At 38.6% G+C, this 27660-nt stretch overlaps 1 protein-coding gene across 3 annotated transcripts in view; it reads left to right on the top strand.

Annotated features, from left to right (window-relative positions):
- The window catches only part of igsf21a (immunoglobin superfamily, member 21a), a 146092-nt gene that overhangs the window by 31316 nt on the left and 87116 nt on the right, over positions 1 to 27660 (top strand). For all 3 annotated transcript variants that reach the window (XM_044023330.1, XM_044023331.1, XM_044023329.1), the window contains one exon: positions 16093 to 16205. In XM_044023330.1, the coding sequence (XP_043879265.1) occupies positions 16093 to 16205 (113 nt within the window). The remainder of the gene's footprint in view (positions 1 to 16092; positions 16206 to 27660) is intronic.

The raw sequence follows: 27660 nt of genomic DNA, 5'->3' as shown, positions 1-27660 counted from the left end.
CTATCCTCACCCAAGTATGCATTTGAAGCTGTCAAGACTGTGATGATTTTCATTTTTATCACACCATCACACATATATTGGATCCAAATAGCTTTGGCTGAGTCCTGCAGCCACCCGGCCCTTTTATATGTCATGCCTTCAAATTTCTGCAAGATTAACCTACTTGATTTTGTCATTGTGGAACCACTCAGATTAGAAAGTGCGCTGTGTGTGATCACTGTTGCTTTTTGATGTGTATAAATGTGCTTAGCATAGCAGCAAATGACATAAATAACACATTTGCTGTGTGTGAATTCCAGTGATTATGAACTCGGGGAGGGAGACGGAACAGAAACCATTTCATACCTCACAGTTTGACACTTAGTCGGTAACAGTTTGCTCATCATTTCTGCTTCGTTCCTCGGGGATGACTTGTCTCTTGTACAGCATTGCTTCACCACACATGTGGTACATTGCAACGCTCAACCTTTACAGCACTGGATCTGCATGCTTCATTTTGTAGAGCGAGAGTGACAGAGAGAGTGTGCGGCATCCTCCGAGAGGTGAAGCAGTTACCAAACACCACATTTGAAAGCAACAGTACAGTCCCATTAATTATTGACTTCATGCGATCTTCTTTAAAACCGCTTGACTGGAGTACATCAAGTTTTCTGACAAATACTGGTGAACATGTCAAACATCACAAGTAAAGGCTGTTGCAGTGTGTGTGTGTGTGTGTGTGTGTACTGTAATACTCCTGCTGTGACTACAGGGAAAAGTAAAGTGTCAAGATGACTTTTGTGTGACTTATTGATCTATCTGCTGTGGTTGACTGTGAATCTGCCTATGCTGTAATAGACGAATGATGTACATACAGTACTTCATACATTTGATTCACCGCACCTCATTAACCTTGTCTATGAGCTCTGTTTTTGATGATATGCCATAACTGTCACTGAGACTGGGCAATATGACAAAACAACGCTATCAGGAATAAAAGACCTCAATCAGCTGTAAATCAGGGAAAGTTTTTTTTATGGAAACAACAAATACATTCAGAACAATTTAGATCTGAAACGATTAATCGATTATTTATCGATTACTAAATTAATCAGCAACTATATTTTGATAATCAAATAGATTATAGTTTAAACTTATTCTTCATTTATTTGCTCTGGATAACAAAGAAATCATTAAAAGTGAATCATTTTGGTTTGTGGACAAAACAAGACATTTGAGAACATCATCATTTCCAGGTTTGACAAACACCGATCAACATTTTTTAAGGTTTTCTGATATTCTGAACACCAAGCGATTAATCGATTAATCGCTTATGAAAATAATCGTTAGTAGCAGTTCTAGATTATTATATTACAATCACAATTATTATATTCTAAAGTACAGTGTGTGTAAGAATAGAATCGATATTAAACTGTAGGTATATTGTTGCTGATGCAGCTTATACTGCAATAAAAAATGGCATTTAAACACCAAGCTGTGATACTATTTTGCTAAGGCTCCTCAGATGTTTCAGCGTAGCATTTTGTAGTCATCGATCACATGGATTTGAGCAGGACAACACTGTGAATCCACAGATAGTGGTACTATAAAAGTGTGCACTATCGATGGTTGACTTTTTTGATATTCTCCACGTCGTTGTTAATCAGTAAGTTGAATGTGTTCCTGTGTGCAGCAGATGTGCACAGACACTGGAGGCACACGCACTGTACTGTGTGTCTTTTCTGATCACATAAACCTGACAAATGTGATTCATCCATGCCCGTTTACAGCCGTGCATTAATTTTCCCACCCGTCCCTATCACATTTTAGCCCAATTAACACAGTAGCTCTTTTACTAACTCTGTGAGGGGGAGATGTGCCTGTGTCAGAGCTGCAGTTGGTTACAGCCAAGTACCAAATGAGATCCAAAATGGAGGGTCTGCTGTGAATACCAATTCCTTCCACTTCCCCTCGCTCAAGACGAGTGATAGGTTCTCTCTCCCTCTCTCACTCACTGGCTTTCTTTTCCTCACACTGCCGTGTTTCTCCCACTCCACTATATCAATACATTGGCTTTAAGATGGAGACGGGAGAATAAAAACCATAAGGACACACAGGACAGCACAATTAGAGGACTACTTGAGACATAATGGAGGTTATAAGAATGGATGTGCTGATATATTTTTGCCAAAAAAATGTAAATCTGCTGTTGTTCAAGCTGTCGTATATATACGTGTTCGGTTAACAGGTGATTTTATGGACAGTTGAGCCGTTTATTTGGTCCCATGTGTGTTTCTCTGTCAAATATAACCCTGCTTGACTTTGTATGGATGGATGGAGTCACACGGCTCTGTGATCATCTGTAACTCATATTATTTTCTCCAAAATATTTCTAATCTGATCTGTGGCTGCTGACATCCATCTTACTGCCATTTCCAGCGAGATCTGACTAAAAGACTAAAGGGATGTAGCCACAGGACAGACAACATGGCTCCACCGACTTTCCTGCCTGCCACTTTGGCAGCAGTACGAGGAAACATATCAGCAGTTAAAATGACAGCAGAATTATACATGTGACACCAGAGTTAATGAAGACTGATTGATGCAAAGTGTAGCTTTAACCATGGGGAACACTGCTGAAAGATGATCAAAGTAGTGTTTGTATAATTAGCAAAATGGTCCTTTGTTCAGTCAAAGATGACAGCAAGCAATGAGCCCCCCCCCAACGTGAAAAAAAAAACTTCAAACTGGAAATAAAGTGATACAATAGACAACGAGCAGTCATGCATATATTTATCAGCCTTACAAAGTCGTGTTCAGTCACTGTTGCGGGCCTATGCTTTGATGTCTAACCACCTGTGTTTAGACTTTTCACTGGAAATACAAGTTTTTATTCTGCTTTTAAACTGTTAACTGAAACCTTTATTCTGTTGGAATATTTGATAGGGACAGCACATGTAAATGAATGTCAGTGTGAAGGTCAACAAGTAAATATTTGCTAATTTACACCATGCATGTAGTTGTTAAGGCTGTCAGCAGATTAAAACAAAATTAACTAATTTAGATTAGAAGTTTGCTTTTCTTCTAATGACTAAATTAATGAGGAATCAGACACCATTGTTTAAATGTTTCTTTCTTTTTAAACACAAAACTACCCATAGAATGACGTGATTTCAAAGAGACTCGGGCCTATCAAATGCCAACCAGGTCATCTTAAGTCTCAACGTGGATGACTTCCTTCCTGTCTGCGACGAGAACAACACAACACTTACATCACAACGAAAAGAAAATGAAAAAATGTGTGTGTATATGTATTTTTAGCAATGACATGATTGCATGAAGCCAAGTCAGACGCAAGGATTTGTCAAAGACCTTGACACCACTCTGATGATTAGATATCTGTGACTGTAGAGTATGTAGCGTGCATTTTTAAGCATGGGTCACAGAACATGGAGCTGAGGTTTAGATTGCTTAAATTGGTGATACTTGTGTTTAGCGTTGCGTGTTTGCAAAAACTAACTGATGCTGGATTGTATTCAATATCATGTCCATATCATATGGACTGTTTTGTACATTTTTTTTTTTCATTTTCAAACACAGCTGATTGAAGTTCATCTGTTTTTCAGCTTGTTATGTCATCTTTTTGACCCCTCTGACATATTTCACAAATCCATACTTTGATGTTAGTATTTGCAACAGTGCTTGTGTACATGGGACAGGACGTCGATGGGAAGGTCACCTTTTTGGTCAGCAGGACACTCAATTTCCCCAGAACAGAGGGGAGAGGAGCTGCAGTGGCAGCCTTTAATCCTCTTTAATTTGTTTTCAGATGGGGCTTTGGAAAACCAGCCTGCTCCCTAAGCAGAGATCATATAAGGACGTGGGCTAGGACAGCTGTCTCCTCTTCTGGCAGTTTTTAATACAGGTCTTGCTCATCAACGTGCCCCCCCCCACACACACACACAATGAAAAAGGCTGGTGCTGAGCGGAGTAGTTACTTTATATGGATGTTTGTACAAAAAAGAATAAAATGGGATGCAATTCCACATAGTAAAAAAGCCATGGTTGTGCCAGTATGGCTGTGTCAAGAGTGCTAAAAAATGAGAAAATGAAAGTGGGTGGGTGCGTGTTGTTTTGTTTTCTCCTTTATCAGCAGTCATGTGGTCTCCTCCTCCTCAGCCTTTTACACAAAACAAAGCTTGTAATTGGGTTTGGGTGTGTCCCCTCTCTCCTTTGTTTGACGGTAAAGGTTGAATTATCAAAGAGAGGACAAAAAAAAAAGATGCTTACCTCACCTACATTCCTGTGTACCCACACAGAGGTGAATAGTATCAATGAGTGGAGGACTGTGGCGTCCTCTTTGTGCCGCTTTTTTTTTCCATCGGTGTTGGTCAGATGGAGGCATAATTCTCTTGAAGTGATGAAACACATCTTGAAAGACGGGGGGGGTTTAAACGCTGCTGAAACAAAGCGTGCAGGCAGTAGGTTGGCAACGCAGGCAGGGGGCTGGCAGTCCTTTAATCCTCACTGCAGTGCTGATAAATCGGCATGCAAGTTTCATTTTACCCTCCTTACCAGTTTGCTCTTGAGCGATGAACAAACCCCCACTTGCCTTTGAGGCCTTTTGATGTAATAGCCATCCATGGATTACGCCCCCTGCACTGGGCCAGATTGGTGCTGAGGCACTGGGCAACAGGTAGACGGTCTTAGAGTGCAGTTAGCTTTAAGGCAGAGAGAGACACAGAGCAGTCCGAACACTGGGGAGACGGTGGCAGTGCAGCCAAGAAAGCTTTGCAGATGCTATGTGTATCTCTACTTGGAAAAATGAACAGCGATGACGATAAAAACCTACAGTGCACAACTGGAAGTGAAAAAGGAGAGAATGATAGATGAACCAGACGCTTTCTTTCACTTACCACGTCGCATGAACACGTAGTGCTTTCACGCTGTCAATGTCCTTTTTTATGTACGTAATGCCACATTTCAACTCTCTAATTATCTGTACTTCTACAGCTACGCTGCTTTTATATTATCTAGTCATACTGTGTACGAACTTGAAAATAATAATAATACAAAAAAAAGAAAAAAGATGACTTCTTTTGGGTTAAATAAAAGAAAAAGGTTTTCCTTTTTTCCTCTTAAACTGATTTATTCAGCTGTATGGTTATGTAAGCACAAACCCACATAGTTTTTTCATTACATTGTGCAAAAGATGACAACTCTGCTTTTAAATAAAGTTTACGATAAAAACTTTTACACACCTTTTAAACACCACTGTGTGCTATGTAGAGGGAAAAAGGTATATAACTTCACTCAGCGAGATTAAGTTTGAAGGCAGCTTGTATTAAAAGCGACATTAAATACATCAGAACAGCTCAACCACACCCAGCAAACTCATACGCTCTCATACACTCCAATTAACTAATAATAAATATGTAAAAAAAAAACTAGCGTCATTTGTTTTTGAAACCCTTTTTTGTTTTTTAAATCCTCGTCATGTTTCAGTAGCCATCAATAATTAAGGTCATCTGATGAAAGAGAGATAAAAGTGTCGATCTCACAACACTGAAATAAATGCAGCCAAGCATTTTAGTCCAATTACACCGTTATTGCTATGATCGTGACTGATTTGTTGCCGTGCCTGTCTGTCACTCACTGTCACGTCCGTGCTCTTGCAGCATGTGACCATTGTCTCCAGAACAAACCAGAACACGAGCAGCTGGAGTAAGTGAGTCATGGAACATTGTCACAGGGAGTGAATCCAAAATTCCCACTTATATACACGAGAACTTTCAGTGTTTTATTTCTTGCCATTTCCTGATTTTGCCATGAGGATCGATGGGAAGAGAATGTCTCTGTTGTATTTTAAGTGTAGTCGGCTATTGCCAGCTGTTTGAAACAGTTCTCCTTACTGTAACTGAGGTCAATATTTCTTTCTTCCTGTCTTTATATGTCCTCACGGAGCATATGAATCATTCTTTTTCAAACTCTTCTTCTCTTTTTTGGCCTTGTTTCCAACATGTTGTAAAATGAAATGCTGTTGTCTTGTTGACTTGTATTTGTGGTGTAGTTAAGTGAGGCAGCGGTGCATGTGAAGTGCATGAGTCGCTGAAACAACATGAAATAGAATTCTTGTAGGGCCAGTTACACTTTGATGAGTTGACTGTGCACTTGATGTCCCTCACATTCTGGACGTATTCCTCCAATCTACCTGTTTGACATTCAGAATGGCCATTTCGTCACACTGCTCCATCTCTTCCCTTGCTTCCCGAGATTGCTCATGACCTGTGGTGATTCAGGGTGATTGAAAACGTTGCTAGTCCGTCCCTGGGTTACCAGGACAACTTGCTTTTGTGGTAACATCATCATGACTTCCTAGAGGATTTTATTAATCTGACACCCAGGCCCTGTTTATCTTATTAAAAAGCAGATAGCTATGTTCAAGGCTCACTGACATTCCATTCCTCTCAGCCACAGACTTATACAAGTAATAGACAAATAAAAAGAAACTGCTTGGTAGATCTTTAGAAAAAAAATCTTTATAAATTGTTTACAAAGGCACTGGTGCATTCAGAATTATCCTTTTATGCCTTTAAATTATTGCAAAGCTCACCCTTTTATTGTCACATATTTTGTGTTTCACGTAAAAGAAAAATTGGTATAAATATTTGGAAACCAGAGCACAGCTTCCTATTAAACTCACATTTAAATTATCTGGGGTTTTTTTTATCCATTGTGTACTTATTGTGCTTATTTGTGTGTTTGTTATATATTCTTGTTTTTTTTTCTTACACTGGATATACCGTAGGGAATAATGCATAAATACCTTTTATTACCTATTACTCCATGGTTTACATAATCGATCATGTTTTATTTTTACACTGGCGCATTATTCACACAACCACCAAACAAACAGCAGGTATCACTATCCTCTATCTTGCATTTTCTGTAAAGGCAAAAAAAAAATCGGAACACTCTGTACCTCATTATTTCCCACATGTACGATACGGACAGATCCACACTCTCCTGCACCATACCGGCACAAAAGTGTCCACTGGAAAGTTTTACTGAGAGCTGACCGCAAAAACAACATTCCCTCATTTTATTAATGAAACAAGTTTTATTTTCTCCAATGTGTATTTACTGTTACAGCGTAGTTGAATATATGAGCAGCAGTCATGTTTGCCCTGCAGCACTTTGTGCCAGAAGGTTCTCACTCACTATTGCACATCCAGAGTCTCCTCACTTTTTGTTGTTAGGAGCACAAACTCCAGGAGTTTTACAGACATTAGGATCAGCAGACAACAGCTGTCTGACTTTAATGTGTCAAATGACAGTCGACGGGCGAACCAACTCATTTCTCGTTCTACTTTATTTTGGCAGTTTAGATATGAGCTGAACCTTTCCCACCAAAGCATTAAGATGCACACTATTCATGCAATGATTTTCAAGGCACATTAGTGAACATGACTCATAAAACAGAAAGGCAAATTTCTCTAGTTGCACTGGGAAATGACTCGACTCCCTTTCTTTAGCAGATGTAAATATGTTTAAGTATAATGTGCAAGTCCCTCTTAGCACAAACATTGGCTGATCTGTTAAAATAATTGAGATTGGCAGCCACAAAATAGTTTCCTAATGCTACAATAAAGCTTGATGGTGGATGGGTCATATTTGGGCAGCGAAATACAAGCAAAACAAAAAAATTATAAAACCAAGCAAAAAAACAACTGAAAAATAGATAATAAAAAAAAAAAACAGATTTGATTTAATCTGTCCATCTATCCCATCTATGACATTAAAAACAACAGCCTGTTGCTCATATAAACTTCTGAATTAAATTGTGCATTTTAACGATCTGTTTTTTAATTTCCCTTAGCACTACTTCCGCTTTCTTATTAATCCTGCGGCTCCCCGTCCTCATTGTTCGATACATATGGTTGCTTTCATTTAGGCTGCGGTGTCAAAAACTACCATTTTTTCTTTTCATCCACTTCAATGAAAGTTGTACCTGTCCACCCTTGACATGTTAGGTCCCTCGCTGGCATCTCACAGTTACAAGGTGAAATGGACGCATATTGCCATATGCCTGTCGTAATTCTACCTCGGTGATAAAAGGCAGTACTCTGCAGATTGCAGTGAAGCCTTGGCAACAGCTGCTGCTTAGATCAGTGTATCTGATTTGTTTATTAACATCTTTGGTGTGTGTGACAAACACCAAGGGGGATGTGTGTATATATATATATATATATATATATATATATATATATATATATATATATATATATATATGTATATATATATATATATATATATATATATATATATATATATATATACATATATATATATATATAGCTATCTATATATATATATATGTATGTATATATATATATACATATATAGGTGCAGTACTTTACCTCCACTGCCTCAAACTGGTTTGTTTCAGTACATGTATATTTACCGACTGAAATGTATTATAGGCCACAAGTAATCTTGCCAATTTTCCTTTGAAAATGAAGCGTGCAACTACTTTTCTGCATTTTAAATAATACTGCATTCTGCATCAGCCGACATAAAAGCAGCTTTAAACAATGCCCTCAAATTAAATCAACAGCAAAGGCAATCATGAGCTGTTAAGTATACAAACTGCAGTCACCGCAGTCCAAATGGGCCCATCCACTGCATCAACAGTATATTTGGAGCAGTACACTTTTTTTTCAATAATGCTGTAGCCACACAGAGTCATTCAGGAAGCTTCAAATAAAAAAAACAAGCTTCTGCCACAGCTCCAGCGTTACATATGGATATGAGAGTGTGCCTTACAGTGTCGGGGTCAAATGAGGTCGAGGTCGAGGTCGAGTAGAGCCAACTGAAACGTTTCTCATTCACTTTGAATGGAGCTGCGTCGTCGTGTGTTGCTGAACAACACCGTGGGTACGTTGCCTCCCTTTACTCACATTGTGTGCAGCAGATGTTGAGAAATTCTTAACATTCTAGGCGGCAGCGCAAGCATCAGCCAATCAGATCATGTTAGGCTCTCGTCCATCACATCATGGCACTACTCGCCTCAGACAGAGCTCTCGGACAGGGTACCACAGTTGTTGGTGTTTGTAAGTGCACTCACAGCAGACCTCACATCACCATGACTTGAGCAATGTTAGTAACTCTAGAACACGGCCCCGCTAACCTGAAAGCTACCTTCAGTACCAAGTGTCAGACGTCCATCATGTTTGAAGTCTCCTCACTATATGTTATGTGTTTTTTTCCCCAAGGTGGGTTAGTAGTACAAGTCTTACATGTCATGGTTATATTAGATTAGATTAGATTCAACTTTAATGTCATTGCACATGTCACAAGTACAGGCAACAAAATGCAGTTTGCATCCAACCAGAAGTGCTTTAAGCAGTAATAAAATAGCATATGTTCAGGGTGGTATATTAAAAGAAAAGAAAAATGACTATTGGCATGGATATGTACAGGCTATAACTAGGACTGTAATACAGTTGAATGATTATATACAGTAGTGTGTACAGATGTGCATTGTGAATATAATGATGTACAGTGGATTATACAGTACAGGTAATGTACGGTGGTGCCATGATGTGAAGGTGAAAGTAGTGTGTGAGCCTTCCCTGGGTAGGAGTCCTTCCATTTGAAATGAATGAAGGTAAATTATGGTATGTTATATGAATTCCTTTATGTCACCTTTAGGCCACCATGCTTGTACATGCTTGGAAATGGTGGACTGAAGGAATGTAGACGTAGATGTCACAAAGTTCCTCATGCTGAACCTTTAAACTATACTGTAGGTAGTAGACATATTTGGAAAGGAGTCATTATTGTTAAATATTATATCATTTCCCCAGTGTGGGACTAATAAAGGACTATCTTATCTTTTCTTATTTTATATAACACAAGTATGTCAGCCCTAAACTCGGCACCCAATAGCATGGGTGAAGGAAATGCATCTAGCTTCACTGAAACAAAAGTTAAAAACTTCGACTCAGCTCCTCTGCACTGGATTTAAATCACGTCGAGTGTTGGAAAAACAAAAGTGCCACTATTTTCTATTTTCCAAGGCAATATCTGTATATCCTAGTGCCATCAGAGAGAGAGTCATCTGCAGCCGGACTTAACAACAAGCTGACAAAAGCAGCTTTTTTTTCTTTCTTTTTTTAAAACAAGAGCCTCATTGTTTTATGAGGCAATTATTTTCTTAGGGATTTGTGACATGAATACCACGTGCTACTGCTGCAGAATGTTTAAAACTGACACAAAGACATACATTTCTGTTATGTATTGATTGCTAATGTTTATCCAACCCTTGATTTTTAACCTGTTCTACAATCAGTTTAGGAAAAAGCATTTGTATACTAAACTTACAGATTCAGCCTCTTCCTATCGGTATCCAAAGCAAACTCATACAGATATAAGCGGAGAAATTAGGAATATGAAAGGAGCTTTTTAGGCTAACTGAGGCAATGGAACACGCACACACACACACACACTGCCTCTGACTAACTCCACGTGGGAAGACTTGCAACATTTCATCTCTGGCTCCAACTCTTCCCAGCAATGACATGATAATTCCACATGCCTAAGGCCTTTTCGAATGAGGACCCACTGATAGGGCTTGTCATGATTGCTAATCACTATAGCACGGTGGGATTGTGGGAGGGTGTTGGATTACAGCAGACGGGCACCGACACTCTTGAAGCTGAAGCGTGTCATTAAACAGTAAATCACTTTGATTGAAAAACCAGCTCCCATGCTTTCTGTTTACCAAAGAAGACGTTCTCCACAGGCACATATTGTGTTCTTGTCCAAAATAAATCAACGAGCAGTCGTCCACATTCTCCTTCCACACACTTCCTCAGCTCAGCTCTGCACGTTCAGTTACAAATTACTACCTGGGATATATTGACGTTGCTGAACAGTCTCTCCCATAGTGCTCGTTCATCCAATGTCAGCACCATTAGTTTGTCAAAGGAAATAAAAATCATCAGCATAATAATAATAGTAATAATAATAATGCTTTATTTATGACAGGTTTCTTCCAATGAGTATAAATTCTTTGCACACCACAAATATGAAGCGGTGCGTGTCAAAGCTTTGAGCAGGATCTCGACAAAACTAGTCGATTGTTGTGTCACATCGCCAGTTTGTTAAATAATAGTGTTTTGGAGTTGAGACTGCGTGTGAAGCCCACCGCATGAGCGTGGACGAACACATGCTTCCCACACAACGTTTGACTCAAAGCGATCTGAAACACACAGTACATGTTGATGGCAGCTACATGTCAATGGTGGAAATGATGGTGTTATGAAAAGGAGATGCCTTTCTTCTTTCATGCTTTATTTTAGTGTTTTTGCTGTGATTCAGACGTCGGTGAGATCTGAGGATGGAGGATCATCTCATGTAGAGACGGTTTTACAGGAGTGACCAATAAGCTGTCAAACGAATCATCTGTGCACAAAAAATATACAAAATAAATTGCATTAAAATGAGAGAAATTAACATATAAGTGACAAGTTCCTTACTGCTTCAGTGCCTTTTAAAAAAAACAAAACGTTTTTAGTACTGCTAACAATTTCATCGTCATAAATGTTCATTAAAATAGTGCCTTCATCTTTAACTTTTATTCATGTTCTGAGAAATAAAAAGACGAGGCCGTAAAAATACTTACGTGACACCTGTCTGACTTTGCAAGTTTTAATAGCCACAAAGTTACCCACTTAGTGAGTAGCTTTTACTGAGAATGACGTGAATAAAAAATGTAACATGACATTTACATAATCTACAACTTTTTTTTCTTTTACATTTTTCACATGAAAGAACACTGACTTAAAGCGAACTCTTGTCATTTCTATTTTGCAGAATCAGTGGCTTATGTTTACTCCCCGAATGTGTTAAACACTCTTTGTCAAACATGTGTGAACACACACTTCTAGTATCTGTACTTTGTTGTGTTTAGTTGTAGGTGCTGTCATCATTGATGCAGTGTGCGCGTCAAAGCCGTGGTGTTAGTTTCTCTTAAAAGACATAGATATGTTTCAGTCATTATGGGTCAACATAAGGGTCGACATTCATCCTTAATGTCCTCACTGTCATTTTTACAAACACACATCTAGATAATGGTTTGATGTGTTTTAGACACAACTCAGCTCTGTTTGTTTACACCGACATCGACGAGGAATAGAGTGGAAAATTTTTTTTTTCCCTCTTGCATCGAGTTTTAACGACATCTAAGCAAAGGTAGACTATAGTCATGGATCCCAGAACACAATAACAGGCCCATTTTGGGCTGGTCCTGCCATTGACTGTGTTTTGCTTTCTCGTTGCGCTGTGGCAAATTGCTGTTATTAATGGAAGAAAGCATAGTTTGCCCCTCTCATTAGAAGTTGTTCCAACAGCGCCTCTGATGGATTAAGACAAGCCAGAGGCCTTGTCTTCCTCTACAACCACCGCGTATGAGCCAATTAAATGCTATGCACTCTCTGGCCACTCTACACTTTCTTATGTGCTCTTGTTCTTCGTTGTGGAGGAAAAAAAGGTTTTCGTCTGAAAACAAACATAATATTTTAAGGATTTTCTGGCAGAACTAACAAGCAATATGAACATATCATGCCCTGTTGCCAGTGAACACTGACTGCCGCTTACATTACATTAGAATAGTACTAATCTCTTAAAAGTAAAAGATAGCATCCCCCTAAATGATTTAAAATATGTATTAACCCCCATTTTAGTGGCACAACAGTGAATGGAGCTCTGTTATGGCCTTGGGACAATCATCATATTTTTTACTATTTGATCCTCTATACCAACCTCACATTTAACAGTAAAGGTTTTATTATTATTTTCCTTCATTTGATTCTCATATGTTGTATGATAACGTTTGTTTATCCGGTGCAATGACTTCAATTCCCTTCAGTTCTTTGTACATTTCTTAATAAAAAATACCCTTTAAAATTCATATACTGTCCAATTTTGTTTCACACTTTCATCGACATTTTTTAAGTAGCCTCGCATGAGTGAGGCTTTTTTCCCCCAGATTCTACCCTGGAAATGAGAGTCACAGCTGTGTTTGATTTCGATGTCACGTCAGCTTAGCTAGAGAGTCAGATTCATGCACAAGCAGCTTATTGGGAGGTGGTAGTGAGCGTTAAATAAACATACCTGGGGTTTACTCTGAACGAGGGGGAGCTTACAATGCAGCGGGAGTCGAAATTGTGCAGCGCGAGCATGAACATAAACATGTCAAGTCTGTGTGTAGCATTTAGATAAAATCAACGTATTCAAGGGTGAAATTTGGTTAGACTAGATTTCTGGTTAAATCCTGTCAGATCCTAATTGTTTCCTTAAACTGCAGAAATACAATTCATTGTGAACTGCCAAGTTGGTTTCACTATGACTTGTCTCTTTATCACTTGTGACATTAAAGCTTTCATATTGCACCGACATTGTGCATGTATTGTACATATGATAGATTTAAGGTGTCTCGCTAAATTAAAGTTGATTTGTTATCGCTTTTATTGCAACACTGGTACCGGTCGCTATATTGGCTTTTTCATTCATGATCTAATTTTAAATGTATTCGAATCACAGCATGATGAACGGCATAGGAGTCGTGCTGTATGTTTTTATATTTCATGCAGGGATTGAAGGGAATAACAGGCGACCACAGTACTAGTGAGAGCCTTCACACTAGATTAAATGTTTCATTATTTTCAATTGACGAGCACTGATATGGTTCTAGAGAAACTGTCCAAATGATCATAAGTGTTGAATTATTGCAAATGGATGAGGTCTCACATTAACATTTTCACAGTGTTGATTTTGCATGCTCCGAGTTGAATTTACACTGGTGCTTTTGCTGTGTGCACATGGCCCATATTAGCCTCCGTTTTAACAAGGCCACCAAGCATAACAAGAGATATTGCTGCATTGGAACAATTTCAACAGAGAATTGGCAAACGGAATATGTCTAATTTATGGAGTCGTTTAATTTGCATCCAATGGATATTGAATTGTGTGGGAATTATGCCCGCATGTCTTATGTATGTGCAGCCTTCAACTGCTCCAGTTTCTCATAGGGATTATTTGAAATGCGAACTTCTCTGGCACGAGTGCATAACCCGTGTAATTTGCTCTTTTAAAAATTTCTCATCCCTCCCCACACACTCTGGAGCGTTTCTCTGTCATTGGCCATGCTACATTTCCCTCTTTGCCACAAAGTCAATGGATTGTTCACCATTAATCCCTGCAACCACACAACGAGACCATCAAGCTTCTTTTACAGTAATGCGCCCTAACTGCCTGCTGCATGTATTGAACATCTAGAATCTGAAAGAAACATTTTACCAGTGACATGAGCAGACAACCTCATGATTCACAGCCTGTGTTGACGTTTTATGTCTTTTTTTTTTTCCCCCTCCTGTAATCTGCATTTCCAGTTCCTACTACCTTTGTGGAAAACCTGCAGAGAGACATTTACAAGATTGCTCCTCTTGTGGGTTCGTCGTAAGTGGCTCGGATTTTCTTTAAGAACATCAGCTCAGTATTAATGACATGCAGTGTCCGGAAAGGTTTATTCATTCAATTTGACTCGAGAGAGAGGGGATCTCTTCAGCCTACTGATTAAATGATTCCTTAATAGTCATATCTGTGTGCATTGACACGAGAGACATGCTGATCCGTGTCTACCTATGTAGATACCCCAGACTATGTTGTTTTAAAGACAAGTAACACTTTTTACAGTGCTGTGTCTTGTGCTGTGAAACACTTTGCTGGTGATTATTCACTTCTTCTCCGCTTGTTACCGTCTGCGCCACACAAATCCACAGCTGTGTTGTTCTAAAAATGAAAAGTTCAACGCAGGCAGCTTTTCATTCCTGCCTTTATGCTCAGTTATGTGCACCCTTGAATTATTCATTGACGTCTTATTCTCCTTTATAATGTTGTAACTGTTGCGTAGACCCAGTCGCTTCGAAACGCATTGCGCGACGCCGCGCTTTAAATCCATCACGCATTTTTGTGGGACAGCCATAAACTTAACTTTCTCGACAACATAAGTCACCCGAAGGACAAACAGTGTTGTTTCCACGTCCCTCTCTGATTCAGTGAGGTACCTGTGGATATATATGGTCACGCTAATCGACACAATGACCTAGACAGGCCAACGCCGCAAGACACTAAATGATTGAATGGATGAGTGCACTCTCCTCTTTACAGCCAGTCATTTATTTTTATTTAACAATGAGCAGGTCTTTTTTAAACATTCAGCCCCTTTTTGCAGCTTACAAACTAGTATGTGATATCGTTTGATACTACAAAGTCACTGAAAACTTGTATTAAGTTATTCATTCACTTATTATTAACTTATTAACTATGTTACATCTATAATCGTTCTCTGCAGGTCTTCTCATTATCTTTGAATTCAGTTGTTATTTGACAACTCTTGTGCTTGTGCTTAAATGTAGAAATCTTTAGATTTCTAAAACATTTTTTGTTGCTTTTCTGTGTATTCAAAAGTTCATTCTACATTGTTTCAAGAACAAACCTTTATCTTTCTTATCTTTATCTTTATCTTATCTCTGATATTTTAGCGCAATAATATTGAGATTTGAACTTTTTTTTTAAGTGAACGTGGTTTAAAAGTAAGGTCAAAAATCCAAAGAACTGCACACATTAGCTGTATTTACTGGATTTGTTCCAATATGGTAATTATAGCAGTAAAGACTTGACTTCTACACAAGTTCTGCTCTGTTTGGTCAGTAGATACAAATTCAGGATAAATGCTGTTGTACTTATAAAGTGTAAGAGACAACAGCACTTCATATTCAGTACTATTTTTTGTTTCAAGGATGATGGAATTGACATTGAGCCTACAGAATACATTACTTTTAACATTACTGTGGTGTAAGATATACACATATTTCATTTAACTTGACCTCAAGGCTCTTTACTATCCTCAAGTACCACTGAAGTGCTGTTTGCCAAGATACTTTTCCCCTGTGTGGGAGAGTATGTGATTGCCTAAGAATATGTAACTGGCATTTCTTTAAAGTTAAGTGCTGTGTTTTAATGACACTCTTCCCTCTTTTTTTCCAGGATATTTGACAGTTACCATAGAGCCCCTGCCTCCTGTTGTTGTGGGAGAGACTGTTACTCTCAAGTGTAACTTCAAAACTGACGGACGGCTTCGAGAGATTGTTTGGTACAGGGTGAGTAAACCTGTCTACACGTTCAGTGTCATTAAGTCTTCACTGCTCTGTGGAGCATCCATTTTCTTTCATTCATAGTCATCTGGCATCTGAAGGAGGCTTGTGCCGATAGTCACATCACAGGTTTATGGCTGCGTTAGGAGACTGCGCTTGTTAGGAAGCATGCCATTATTTGGGACAGCTGTATGGGAGGCATCACTGGCTGTTGGTTGAGACTTTGATTTTATCAATCTGCTGGTCATTACTGTTTTTTCATAATAGTTCACAGCTGGTGAGTGCACAGTCATCAGTTAGTCAAATCCCAGTTGGTACACTACACTGCTTAACTGCTGCCAATGATTAAATTGCTCTTCAAGGAGAAAAAACAACAACAATCAAAGTAAAAACAAAACAAAACAAGAACAACAACCGTGTAGTGCATCTTAAGTCCCTCAATAAACTCTGAAGTGGCTTGTTTAAACTTGGAAATGCATTGTGGTAAAACAGTTCTGCAAAGTATTAAAGTTCAAATGAGTAATCTGTTTTAAGAAAGTCACTGATCGTGGAAGCAGCTGCCAGTATCACACCCTTGCCCAACCATCTGCTCTTGCAAAAACTCTGGTAATTCTCAGGAGCAAAGAGCAAAAGTGTCGTCTCGACAACAAATTGTCCAAAAGAAAAAGAAAAAAAGTCACAAACGTCTGACTGAATGTATATACAGTCATGCAGGTATTACAGTAGAAGCCATCAATAAAGCCTAAGCGTTTTCTTATTAAATACATTCTTGTTCACTGTGGTGTTGGTGGACTTTGATGTATACTATACAGAATATGGATGTATTGGGAGAATGGCTGTGCTTGAGGAGAATGATTTAAAATGTGCACTTCTCAATTGCACCGTAATAGATGATGCTTTGAGGAGCCCTGTACTGACTGAACACTCTATTCAAGTACTATTCTACCTGCAGTAGTATCATGTATTTTTTTTTTTATTTTTTTTTAGCCCTAGAGGAAGCTTTCCAGAGTGGAAAAAAATAATAGTGATTATTCAGTCGGATTGAATATAACGTTATCTCTGCCTGCGTGGCATCAGTCCAAATCATTCTTTAAAATGTGAAGTGGAATACTGCATTGCAAAATGTTCTTTTAGAAGGGATAGCGGTAATGGAGGTACATTTACAGGAGACTGCCAGAGAAAAAACAACCAGTTCTGCTTTGAACTATGTGCTCTGCTGTATCGCTGTATTGTGCTTTGTTTTAACACTTTAAGTCTTTGCCGTTCATTTTGGGCCAGCGACCCAGAAAACGTACCAAACTAATCCTCTTCATGAGCGATCGTTACTGCTTATTTTCTTCGTCATATTTGATGATTATGAAAGTACAGTACAACACTCCTATATAGTGACATTCACCTTGCTCTCATGCTTTACCCTGTGCCTGAATGCTGTTCATTAATGAGCGAGCTGCGGTTTATAGCTAAGGCAGGAACTCTGTCTTTAGAGTCGCTTCTGTTTTTCATTTTTTTATTATTGTGAAATAAAGCCGTGTCTTTGGACTCATCTTAGCAAATGCTGACCTTTCAATGTAGGACAAAAAGAAATTTATGGCACTTTACACATTCACCTTAGTGTCATAGATCATTTTCATGGCTGTGACAATTTCATTTAATCAGGCTCGGATTAGAAAGGGTTGTTTTGCTTATACTCTGTCAGGTTCTTTGCAGTACCTATTGATAGCTGTAGTTTAAATAACCACTTTGAGAATAGAGCTGCCCTTACTAAGTGCCCTCATGAGTAAAGTAAAGAGGTTATAACAGAAATCGGCCCCCCGTCTCTCTGGTGGCCACTGCTTAGCACAACAGTTGATAAATTATAAATGCAGTCATTTACTGACACTCGGCTGCCAAAGTTTCTTTAATCTCTACCTTTTATTTGACTAAATACTGTTGACGTCTCATTTTACTTCCTGTTCAAATGGAACTAGGGTTGATACTCACTTGGGGAATCCTTGAATCTAATAGAAGCTCGATGAATCAGAGGGCTGAAGGCGCTGAATATTTCAGCAACTGCTCATATGTGGTTTTACGTTCTAAAATATTCTGTTTGAGGCTTTAATAACATATCTTACAGTCAAAATTAGCACGTCTTTGAATTAACTGAAGATAAATCTGACCATTTTAAAGAGATTTCAAGCCACACTAACTCAAATTCTCCTGCTCTGATTAAAACCGGTGCTAAAGTAAATGGATTTTATGGTTTCTATTACAGTACATCATTTTGTATTTATTTGTATTTCCTAAATCATACGCAAATTATTTTTCAGTGATATTATTGTGTCAGAATAGTATATAAAGCTGTGTGTTGAGAGTTAAGGCCACACTTGCTCCGGTATATTATTATTCATCTTAGCCAAGTATTTCTTTTTACTAATCACTTCTTATTAACTCTAGGTTTTGTTAAATATATATTTTTGTCCTAGTAAAGCTATAGGAATTGGTGTAAGACACAGTTCTTTATTAAAAAACTTTGACTTTCAATAAAAGAGTGCAATAGACCGGTTTGGGATTTGAGAGGTTTATTGCTGTGTAAACAGCACTCTCAACACCAATCACAGATATAGCACACATGAAAAGTAATAAACTATGTTTTAAAGTTAGGAGTCTCAGGGACAGAAACAAATAGAAGTTATCAGGTGATAAAACAATCTTACATATCCTCCCAAACCGCAAACGGGTCATTAGAGGTTAAAAACAAAAAAACCCTTATAAACATTGATAACTTTAGTTGGTGTGGGAATTATAGTTAACATTTTTCCATCCACTGTCTATTATGAACCTAATTCAACTGGGTCGTGAACCCGATTCTTGTTGCGATAAAGGCAAGAGTGCTTACCACTAAACCACCAACTTTGTGGCCTCTGTGATTTCCCCATAATATATATTCTGTTTTGGGTCATTTATCCATTTTACTGAAGAAGAAAAAAACTACCAAGTCAAATCAGTTCAAGTCGTGTTTTTTTGTGCATACAACCGAAACATGACAGACGCCGTCTTGGTGTATATATTGGTGTATATTGTACTCTTACACACTATAATATATAGAGAGTGTACCCCGTGGATAGAGTGTAGATCAAGCCAATGATTGTAGTGGATGATGATGCATGTACCTCTCATTTTAGTTTACTCAAGATGACACGAGATTAGCAGACAAACAGCGACAGGGAGTGAATGAGTGTAGTCCTCGGTAATGGATGTTGCATCGCCCTGCAGCTAATGCTTCAAGAGCAAATAAATGAACGCCTCTCGAGTGTGTGAGTGTTTATGATATTGCACTGCAGGCGACGACAATGTTTTCAATGAGCACTGAAGACTGCCAGACCTTGGATTAAACACTATAGCTATGCAATACTATCAAGTTGTCTCGTTTTAATTGCAAATGATGGATTGTTTGATAGGTCGATGCTTGTGACGGCTCTCAGACACTGCCCCTCGAAAGGCAACCATACAAGAGCTTCTCATGCTGTATTCATTTTAATTCATGTCCTTATTATGAATATACATATGAGACCTCTTGCACTGGGTACCCAGGTGTGCTATTCTGATAGTGGTGGCACCAGCTGTGTCTGTTAGTGTCCCCGACGAGTGCTGTCCTGAACTATGCTTAATTTTAATCACTGGATCAACCATCTTTGCTCTCCTGCTCCGTTTCCCTCATCACTCGGCCCATTACGGAATTTCTTCCAATCTCCCTGACATAACTCTTCTGGGATCCTCTCTCTCACCAATGCAATTGTCTTCCCCCAAGACACTTCACTAATTTACCTCTGGCCTCTGCACTAGCCGCTTCTCTGATACTCTTTCCATCATTCAGCCGCGTCCACCTTGGTCCATTTCATTATTATAACTCAAATTCACATGTATTTATAGTCGTGCTCTCAGCTGAATTGACTGTACTCTCTTAACTAAGAGCAAGCTGGCTTAAAAATGAAGAGAAGGCTTGTTCCAGGGGCATTCTGATTTTCCTGCCAAATTATTTCTGTGTAATGTGTGTGGGTAATTGATTGCACAAGCTTGAAAACAGTAAAACTTTAATGTTCAAATTGTTCTCATGTATTTATGTTGTAAAATCAAATGAAGGGTTTTTCAGTAAGAACAGTGTAGTTGCTAAAGAGTTAAACGATACCTGCTTTACTTGGCTAAGTATTCACTTGAATTATAAATGTCATTTTTTTGGTGCAAAAAGATGCAAAAAGAAGAACAGTATATGTTAATAATATTAATATATTTGGTAAACAGGTACGAACACTGTTTTCACAAGTTTTAGACTTGTTTACTTTAGTCTAGCGTCACTGTTTTTATGTCATGATAACTGTGATAAGTGATTAAATCCAGGGTTTTCCACCACTGAATAAGGTCACATGTCTGATGCTACATGCACACCGCTTAAGTGAATTTTGAATTATGAGGAAGTGTCGCTCCAATGACGCAATGAGGACGGAGGAGTTGTTGTCTCAGAGCTTTTATATATAAGCACCTGTGTTGGAATATTATTAAGTAATGTGTCTACTTCTTCTATTTCTTCTTCTACACCCTTTGCTCCTGCATGGTGCATAGGCCTTTGACAAATGTCCCCTCACACATCTCACTCGTTGATTGTTACCAGTTCTTTTTAGATCTCCCCAGTTGAGCCCACAACTTCTTCCACTTCTTCTTAAATTGAAGGCACATTACAGCTCGGCAAAGCCTGACACCACTCCATTCAGAGTGAGTAAGACATGGTTGAGTTGATGCCTCCACCGTGTATGTGTGAGTCGGACATTAATGATAGCCAGCAAACTCAGCAACTGCCAGAGTCAAACCCACCTTAACTTTCCAGCTTTTCCTGCTGCATTTCTTTTGCAATGACATCACATCCGGGAAAAAGGATGTGGTGTTTTTGATCATTATTAAACAGAACATAATCCATAACTTGAAATACTGTGACATTCCGTAGCGGCCTACTTTTAAACACCTTTCAAACACAAAAATCATCATGTTGTGATCATGACTTGTACAGTAGGTGGATACTGTCCATTGAAATTCAGTATATCCCTTTTGAGTAAATTAAATCAAGGTTATTTGACCATTTAGAGCTTTTATATATTATAAGTTAGATTTTCTCGCTTGCTGCATAGCCGTGTTGGTGTTTGTGGTAGAACAGGTTTGATTGATCAATATGGTAGAAAGGACAATGACCAAAGACAGTCATAAATTCCAATCACCAGCTGACTACCAAGCTTTTTAATGAGCTCACATTTAATCAGGCCATCTGCCTCCATAGATTCAGTTCAGCACATCTTAAGTCAGAGTTACAACATAGGCTGCAAAACATTTGGTGATTCATTCATATGTACAGTATAGATCAAAACAGAGGTCACAATATCCAACAACAATAATAATAAAAAAAGAACGCTTTACGGTGTAAATCTAAACAATCCAAATTAGTTTTTTTGCAAGAAGTCAGGGTTCCTTCAAACCAGTTAGCTATATAATAAATGATGGTCAAGTCACTTAAGTGTAAAGATTTACCTGTTCAGATACTTTGGTTATATTTCATTATTTCAAACCACCAAGGGATAGTTCCCTCATGGTAATTGACAATTAGTTTGGTTAAATTAACTTTCACACTGACCTCCCAGGCGCCAGTCAGACTTTCAGTGTTTAGTCCACCAACAGCTACTGGGGAAATGTCCTGTTGTTGTAAAGCCAAGCGGTAATTAACAAATGTGAATTCCATAATGAGTTAGACACTGCACTGACTGAAAGGCCTATTGATTTAATCTATACTGGTAAATGTAAGATGAGAAAGGGATTTAATGTGGCGGCCCTGCCTGAGAGCTCAGTGCACTGCGGCTCAAGTGAATGCACACAAATAATCTTTTCTAATGTTTTTGTTGGATGGTTCATATTTTGTGATTTGTGTGATTGGTTACTTCTTAGTTATTGTTCATAGTTTTTCTTTTGTATAGCGACATGATAGTGATTTGCCACTGTTATTTTCGTTTGTCATTGTGATTTGCAAGGGTGATGGACAATGCATCACTCGCCACAGGCACTAAAACAAAACAAAGCCCTGCTGCACTGAGAAACACAGCGTTCATCAGCGTTGCGTTGACTCAGTTGGCAATGTATGATATATGTTTACTGTTAAAAGTTAGACACTACAGCTTTAAAGCAACAGTTACAGACAGAAGATGAAGACTAAATAAAAATCAACATTATAAGCAACCGTGTTGCAGCAGAGTAGAAAATTATAACATTTTGGAACACATCTTGGGTCATTTAGTTTTTTTTTTTAAATATATAAATAAAGTTTGTATCTGGTTGATACATATATGATTAAATCTCCTGTTTTAAAAGTACTAATTTGCACCCGTTGCTCACACCTCACGCACAGGCGACACCGCACAGCTCTTCCCTCTCAACATACTGACATTATCTTAAAAGCACAGCACGTATGCTTAAGTGTTTGCCAGCTGTGTTTGGGGAACAGCCAGCTGCCTTGAGGAGAACATAATGTTTGGAAATATGAGTTGTGCCCGTAAACCACTGACCTGACTGCAACTGCACTGAAAACTTACAGCAAGACACTTTCTGTGGGATCATCGTGAGACACTTGGTGCCCACACAAACTCTGGACCTCATCTTATTCTAATACCCCTCTAAGTCTTTTAATGCCTCTGGTATTATTCAGATTTACTTGTGGCCCACATTTTGACAAATCCCATTAAAGCTGTTGACAGTGTCAACGCACATTATAACCGCTATGCAAATGACTTTCCTCTTGTCGCAGTCTGTCAGGAAATATATGAGTGCAACACCTGAGGGCCGTGTGTCACTGGATTTACTGTTTTGTTATTCTGGCCACATGTTACCTGTAAATGAGGTGACAAAGGTATGTTGCTGGATACCCAACAGAAAAGTGTGGTGTTTTTTTTTTCTTGCCAGTAATCTTGTTTCTTGACTGTGGAGAGACGCAGGAGGCGTCATATGTTAAATCCCAGTTTAAAGTCTTGGAGAAGGGTGCTCGGGCAGCTTGGATGTGCGAGAGCAGTGGCAGAACACGGAAGAGAGCTCGATGAGTCCATATGCACAGCTCACTCCCTTGAGGTTTTTGCCTTCATAATTTCCCTTTCTTTAAACCACGAGTGTATGTAGGTTCAAATAAGTCTCGCCTTACTCATTTTTCTGCTGTAGTTGCACATAGTGTGGTACTGTTATCAGTGTGTGTCCCTTGCTGTGTGTAGCAATGTTCATTCATTCATTGTCTGCCACACTATCTGCCACATGAGGGATGCTGGGCCACTGCAGCCAATCCCAGCTCACACAGGGCGAAAGGCGGGGATCACACTGGACAGGTCGCCATTCCATCACAGGGCCAACTCACAGTCATTCACTCTCACGTTCACATTCGCTGTCCCACCCTTTAGATACTTCACTTTCTTCCCACAGTCCAAAAACATGCTGAAGTTAATTGGGCGCTCTAAATCGACCGCGACTGTGATCCCATGGATTTCCCAGAACATGTTAACATTCTCTCCATCCTCCTGCAGAATGATTCAATAGCTGTGTGAGGTGAGTTAACTGGCCGATTACACACAGTGACACACTTCCTCTTTTTACTAGATTCTTTATTAGGACAACCTTCAGGTTGCTCCGTCTGGATGTGCTGAGAAATGATATCATCCTCCATTCTTGAGGCCATTTAACTCAGTTGTGAACATAATTTAGTTTCAGGGTAGAGAATATTTAGTGTGATAGCTATTTATTTTCCCCTTTGTCAGTTATTAGGCTTGTGCTCACTGAGTTATTCTGTTAGTGTGCCCTACTTGGCAGTAGAGTTTGTTGCTGTCCTCTGTTGACTCCGGCAACATTAAAGCGACAGACTAAACATTACCCTGTCCTCTTCATTTTGCAATGGGTTTCAATGGCTGATTCTAGGTCCATTAGAGCAAATAACTTTGTGGCCTTTTAAAAAAAGAAAAGGGAGACTCTAAACACAAAACACATTAGGAAAATGTGGTATCTGAGCATTAATATGCAAACACAACATCAATGATAAAAATGATAGATACATGTATACTTAATGCCATATTCACAGAATTTACATTTCAGTATAATTATGTTTCTTATTTTATTGGAACACATCCAGAAAATATGGGAAATGTGTAAAACAAACTGAACTAAACACCTTCCACAGGTTGAAGTGTCAGGTATTTAGTGTGACCAATCCTTATAGTTGAGAAATAGCACAACCCCTGGCTCTCTCAAAACTGCCGTGGAACCGTAATTAATATTATTGGTGTTAAATCATGTTGAAAAATATGTGCTGTGAAAGGGGTTTATTCAAGAAATGCTTGAGTATTAAGCAAACAACCAAAGCTGGTGGTGCCCTGAGACACATACTTCACATACTCTTTCCACGCTGCACTGTGAATGTTCAATAAAAACACATCACTGTTTGTGAGGTATTAGTTTAAGAAGACGGTGTGTGTCTACTGTTGTGACTTAGATGAAGATCAGATCAAATTTTATGACCAATTAATGCAGAAATCCAGCTTAATTCCGAAGGGTTCACACACTTTTTCTTGCATCTGTACCAGGGACCAGTTTTGTGTCTTTTTTACCAACTGTACCATGTGTAGGGAATTTCATAAGAATGCAGTTGTATCAAAAACATCTTTTCTAAAAACATTCTTCATGAATGTATGTGTGCTCCCTCTTCTGGAAGGTAAAACAATAACGTAGTATGCCAACAGCAGCAGAAACCCCTGTCATCTTTATTAGCCCACTGCTCCATGCCAAATTCAGTGTCCCAAGGGGAATGAGAGATAAGGGGATATGGATCACTGCACTACAACCTTCCCCTTTGAGTATGTCACTAGGGCAAATAAGCAGCCTGTTATACATGGAATGATAATTATACACTTCATGTCAGCAAACTACTAGATGAGCCCCTTTTTATCCACAAATGCTAATGGCAACAAAGGGACTCATCATTGTTGTGCCTGTCTGAGAGCTTGTTGTGCTAATGTCTGTGACTGTGATTACAATGGGATATTTTGTTTCTGTGCTGCTGAGAATGAATAATGGCTCCTCATTGTAAGCATCTACCAGAGATCCCCAGGTATCCTTCAAAAGCACACTCTGTATCTAATTAATAAGGTAATTCAACAAATGATTATATGGAAAATTTCTTCATGAGATCATTTAGCTTTTTTCCCTACGGAGTCATTTTCTCTGCAGGAGAATAGGGTTAAGTACACTCTAATAGTTACAAAACACTTCCTCTTTGTGATGAATGTGAACATAAGGGTGTATAGATCTTACACGCATCATAAAAGTTTTGCATGGCACATTTACTTTCCAGTGTTTATTGTTTGGAACTAGGAACTCGTGAGCAGTAATTTTTGTGGGAACAGCAAATGATTAACATATTTTTGAAATAAAAACAAAATGAATGATGATGATATAGATCTCTTAAGTGCTTCATTATATTTAATCAGCAATCGCTATCTGGGAGATTATAATTGTGAGGCACTGACGTTAAGTCATCACTGCTTGTGCTTCACTTTTTTTTTTTTTCTTTATTCCAAATTTCAACGTTTCATCATCATCATCATGCCAGATTTTTAATGAAAAAATAAAGAATGGCTTTTGTGAAAGATTACTATCACAGAAGGATCCCACAAGAAAGTGATTATGTCGCGATTAGGAGTAGATCAAAGGCTTTTTCTGACATTTACATTAGACAAAGTTGTTTCCTCGCCAGTTCTGTTGGCAGTGGCACAAACACAGCCTCAGCACACATTAGTGTAAGGTCACAGGGTCACAGCGGAGGCAAAACAATCACTTATTGACTTCTTTCTTTTTACTTTTGTATGTAATTCCTTATTTAGATACACTGGGGTGAGACATATCCACTCTCACTCATTGTCTACTGCTTTATTTATTCTCCACATGACAGCTGCGGAGCTGCTGGTGCCAATCCCAGCTGACATGGGCGGGACAGATTGCCAGTCCATTACACGGCAAACACATAGAGACAAACAACCATTCACTCTTACACTCGACAGTCAATTTAGAGTGTCAAATCAACCTCTGCATGTTCTCCCCGTGTGTGCGTGAGTTTCCTCCCACATGCAGAGGTCATCCACAGCTTTTTTCCCTCCTTTTCATTTTCTCAGTGAGAAGTTGCCTGCATAGGAATCTTAAACGAGAAGAGAAATAAACAGCAAACGAAGAAATGGTGCCACATCTTTGGCAAAGATACATTTAATTATAAATGAACTGCACATACAATTATTCTGCGCTGCTTTGATGACTATGTTGGGGATTCCAGCTATCTTATTTTTCTTTATTGTGGTTGCAAAAAATTAATCAGGTTAGCCTCCTGATAATGATTTGTTGATACCTCGGGTCAGAACAATGCTGACCCCATTGAGAAGTAGCCTGGGGCCAAGTTGTCCCTGTCAAATTCCTCATTGGCAGTACATAATTAACCGCATATATTTGTATATAGAACAATAGAAATACTGTTTTTACTTGGCTGGCTATTAAAAAAAAGACGTTGTATCTCCAAACTTTACATCATTTTAGTTTTACAACACATTGTAATGTATGTAAAGGTTGAAATAACAATAATAATTGTAATTATCATATAATATAATAAAATACATTAATAATGTCTGTGCATTTGCATGTGTGAAATGCCACATCTGGTTGTAAACTGTCCTCAAATATTGTATTTAACTACTTACATATTTACATATTAATGTATCGAGTGTAAAATAAGTTGTGGGCGGTAAAACATCACGGGCTGAGTGGAACATGTTCTATTTTCAACCCAGATCTTGCAAACATTTGTACTGAAACGTCAACAGAAGAAAATGTTTTAATTGCTACAAGCAGATGCTGTAGAACATGATTGGATATTTTGACAGAAAACAAATTAAATTCATCCTCGGTAAGCATTACACAGGTACAACTTGGGTTTCAAAGTTTTTTTGTAACTTGCCAGGTTGTGTTAATCACAAGTATTTGCTCATTAAGCTGGTAAAACAACTCTCTACATCTCTTCTGAAACATGTTTTGCTCCTGTAGATTGTTGCTGTACAAACATGCCAGACGAAGAGAGATATCCCTTTGCACAATGTTTGTTTTAAAAAAAACTGTGAATGCAAGAGATAAATAGAGAGAATGCTGTGTTATTGAATATCAGCGTGGCTGTGATGTGATCATAGACACAAGGCCACAGATATCAAAGCCCTGCAGATATTCAGCTGCAGGATACCAAGTGTGATATTGCTTTCATACAGAAGTTCCACAAACACTGTTTACTTGTGACAATTATAATCTACAGCAGGTTAAAGTATTTGTAACCAGTTATGCGGCTCTGCCAACAAAAGTAGTTCCATAATCAGACAAACTTGACTGTTGC

Source organism: Solea senegalensis, linkage group LG4 (assembly GCF_019176455.1).
Source record: "Solea senegalensis isolate Sse05_10M linkage group LG4, IFAPA_SoseM_1, whole genome shotgun sequence".
NCBI classification, from domain to species: Eukaryota; Metazoa; Chordata; class Actinopteri; order Pleuronectiformes; family Soleidae; genus Solea; species Solea senegalensis.
The sequence above is the reverse complement of the archived record's forward strand: the minus strand, read 5'-3'. Positions and strand labels throughout refer to the sequence as shown.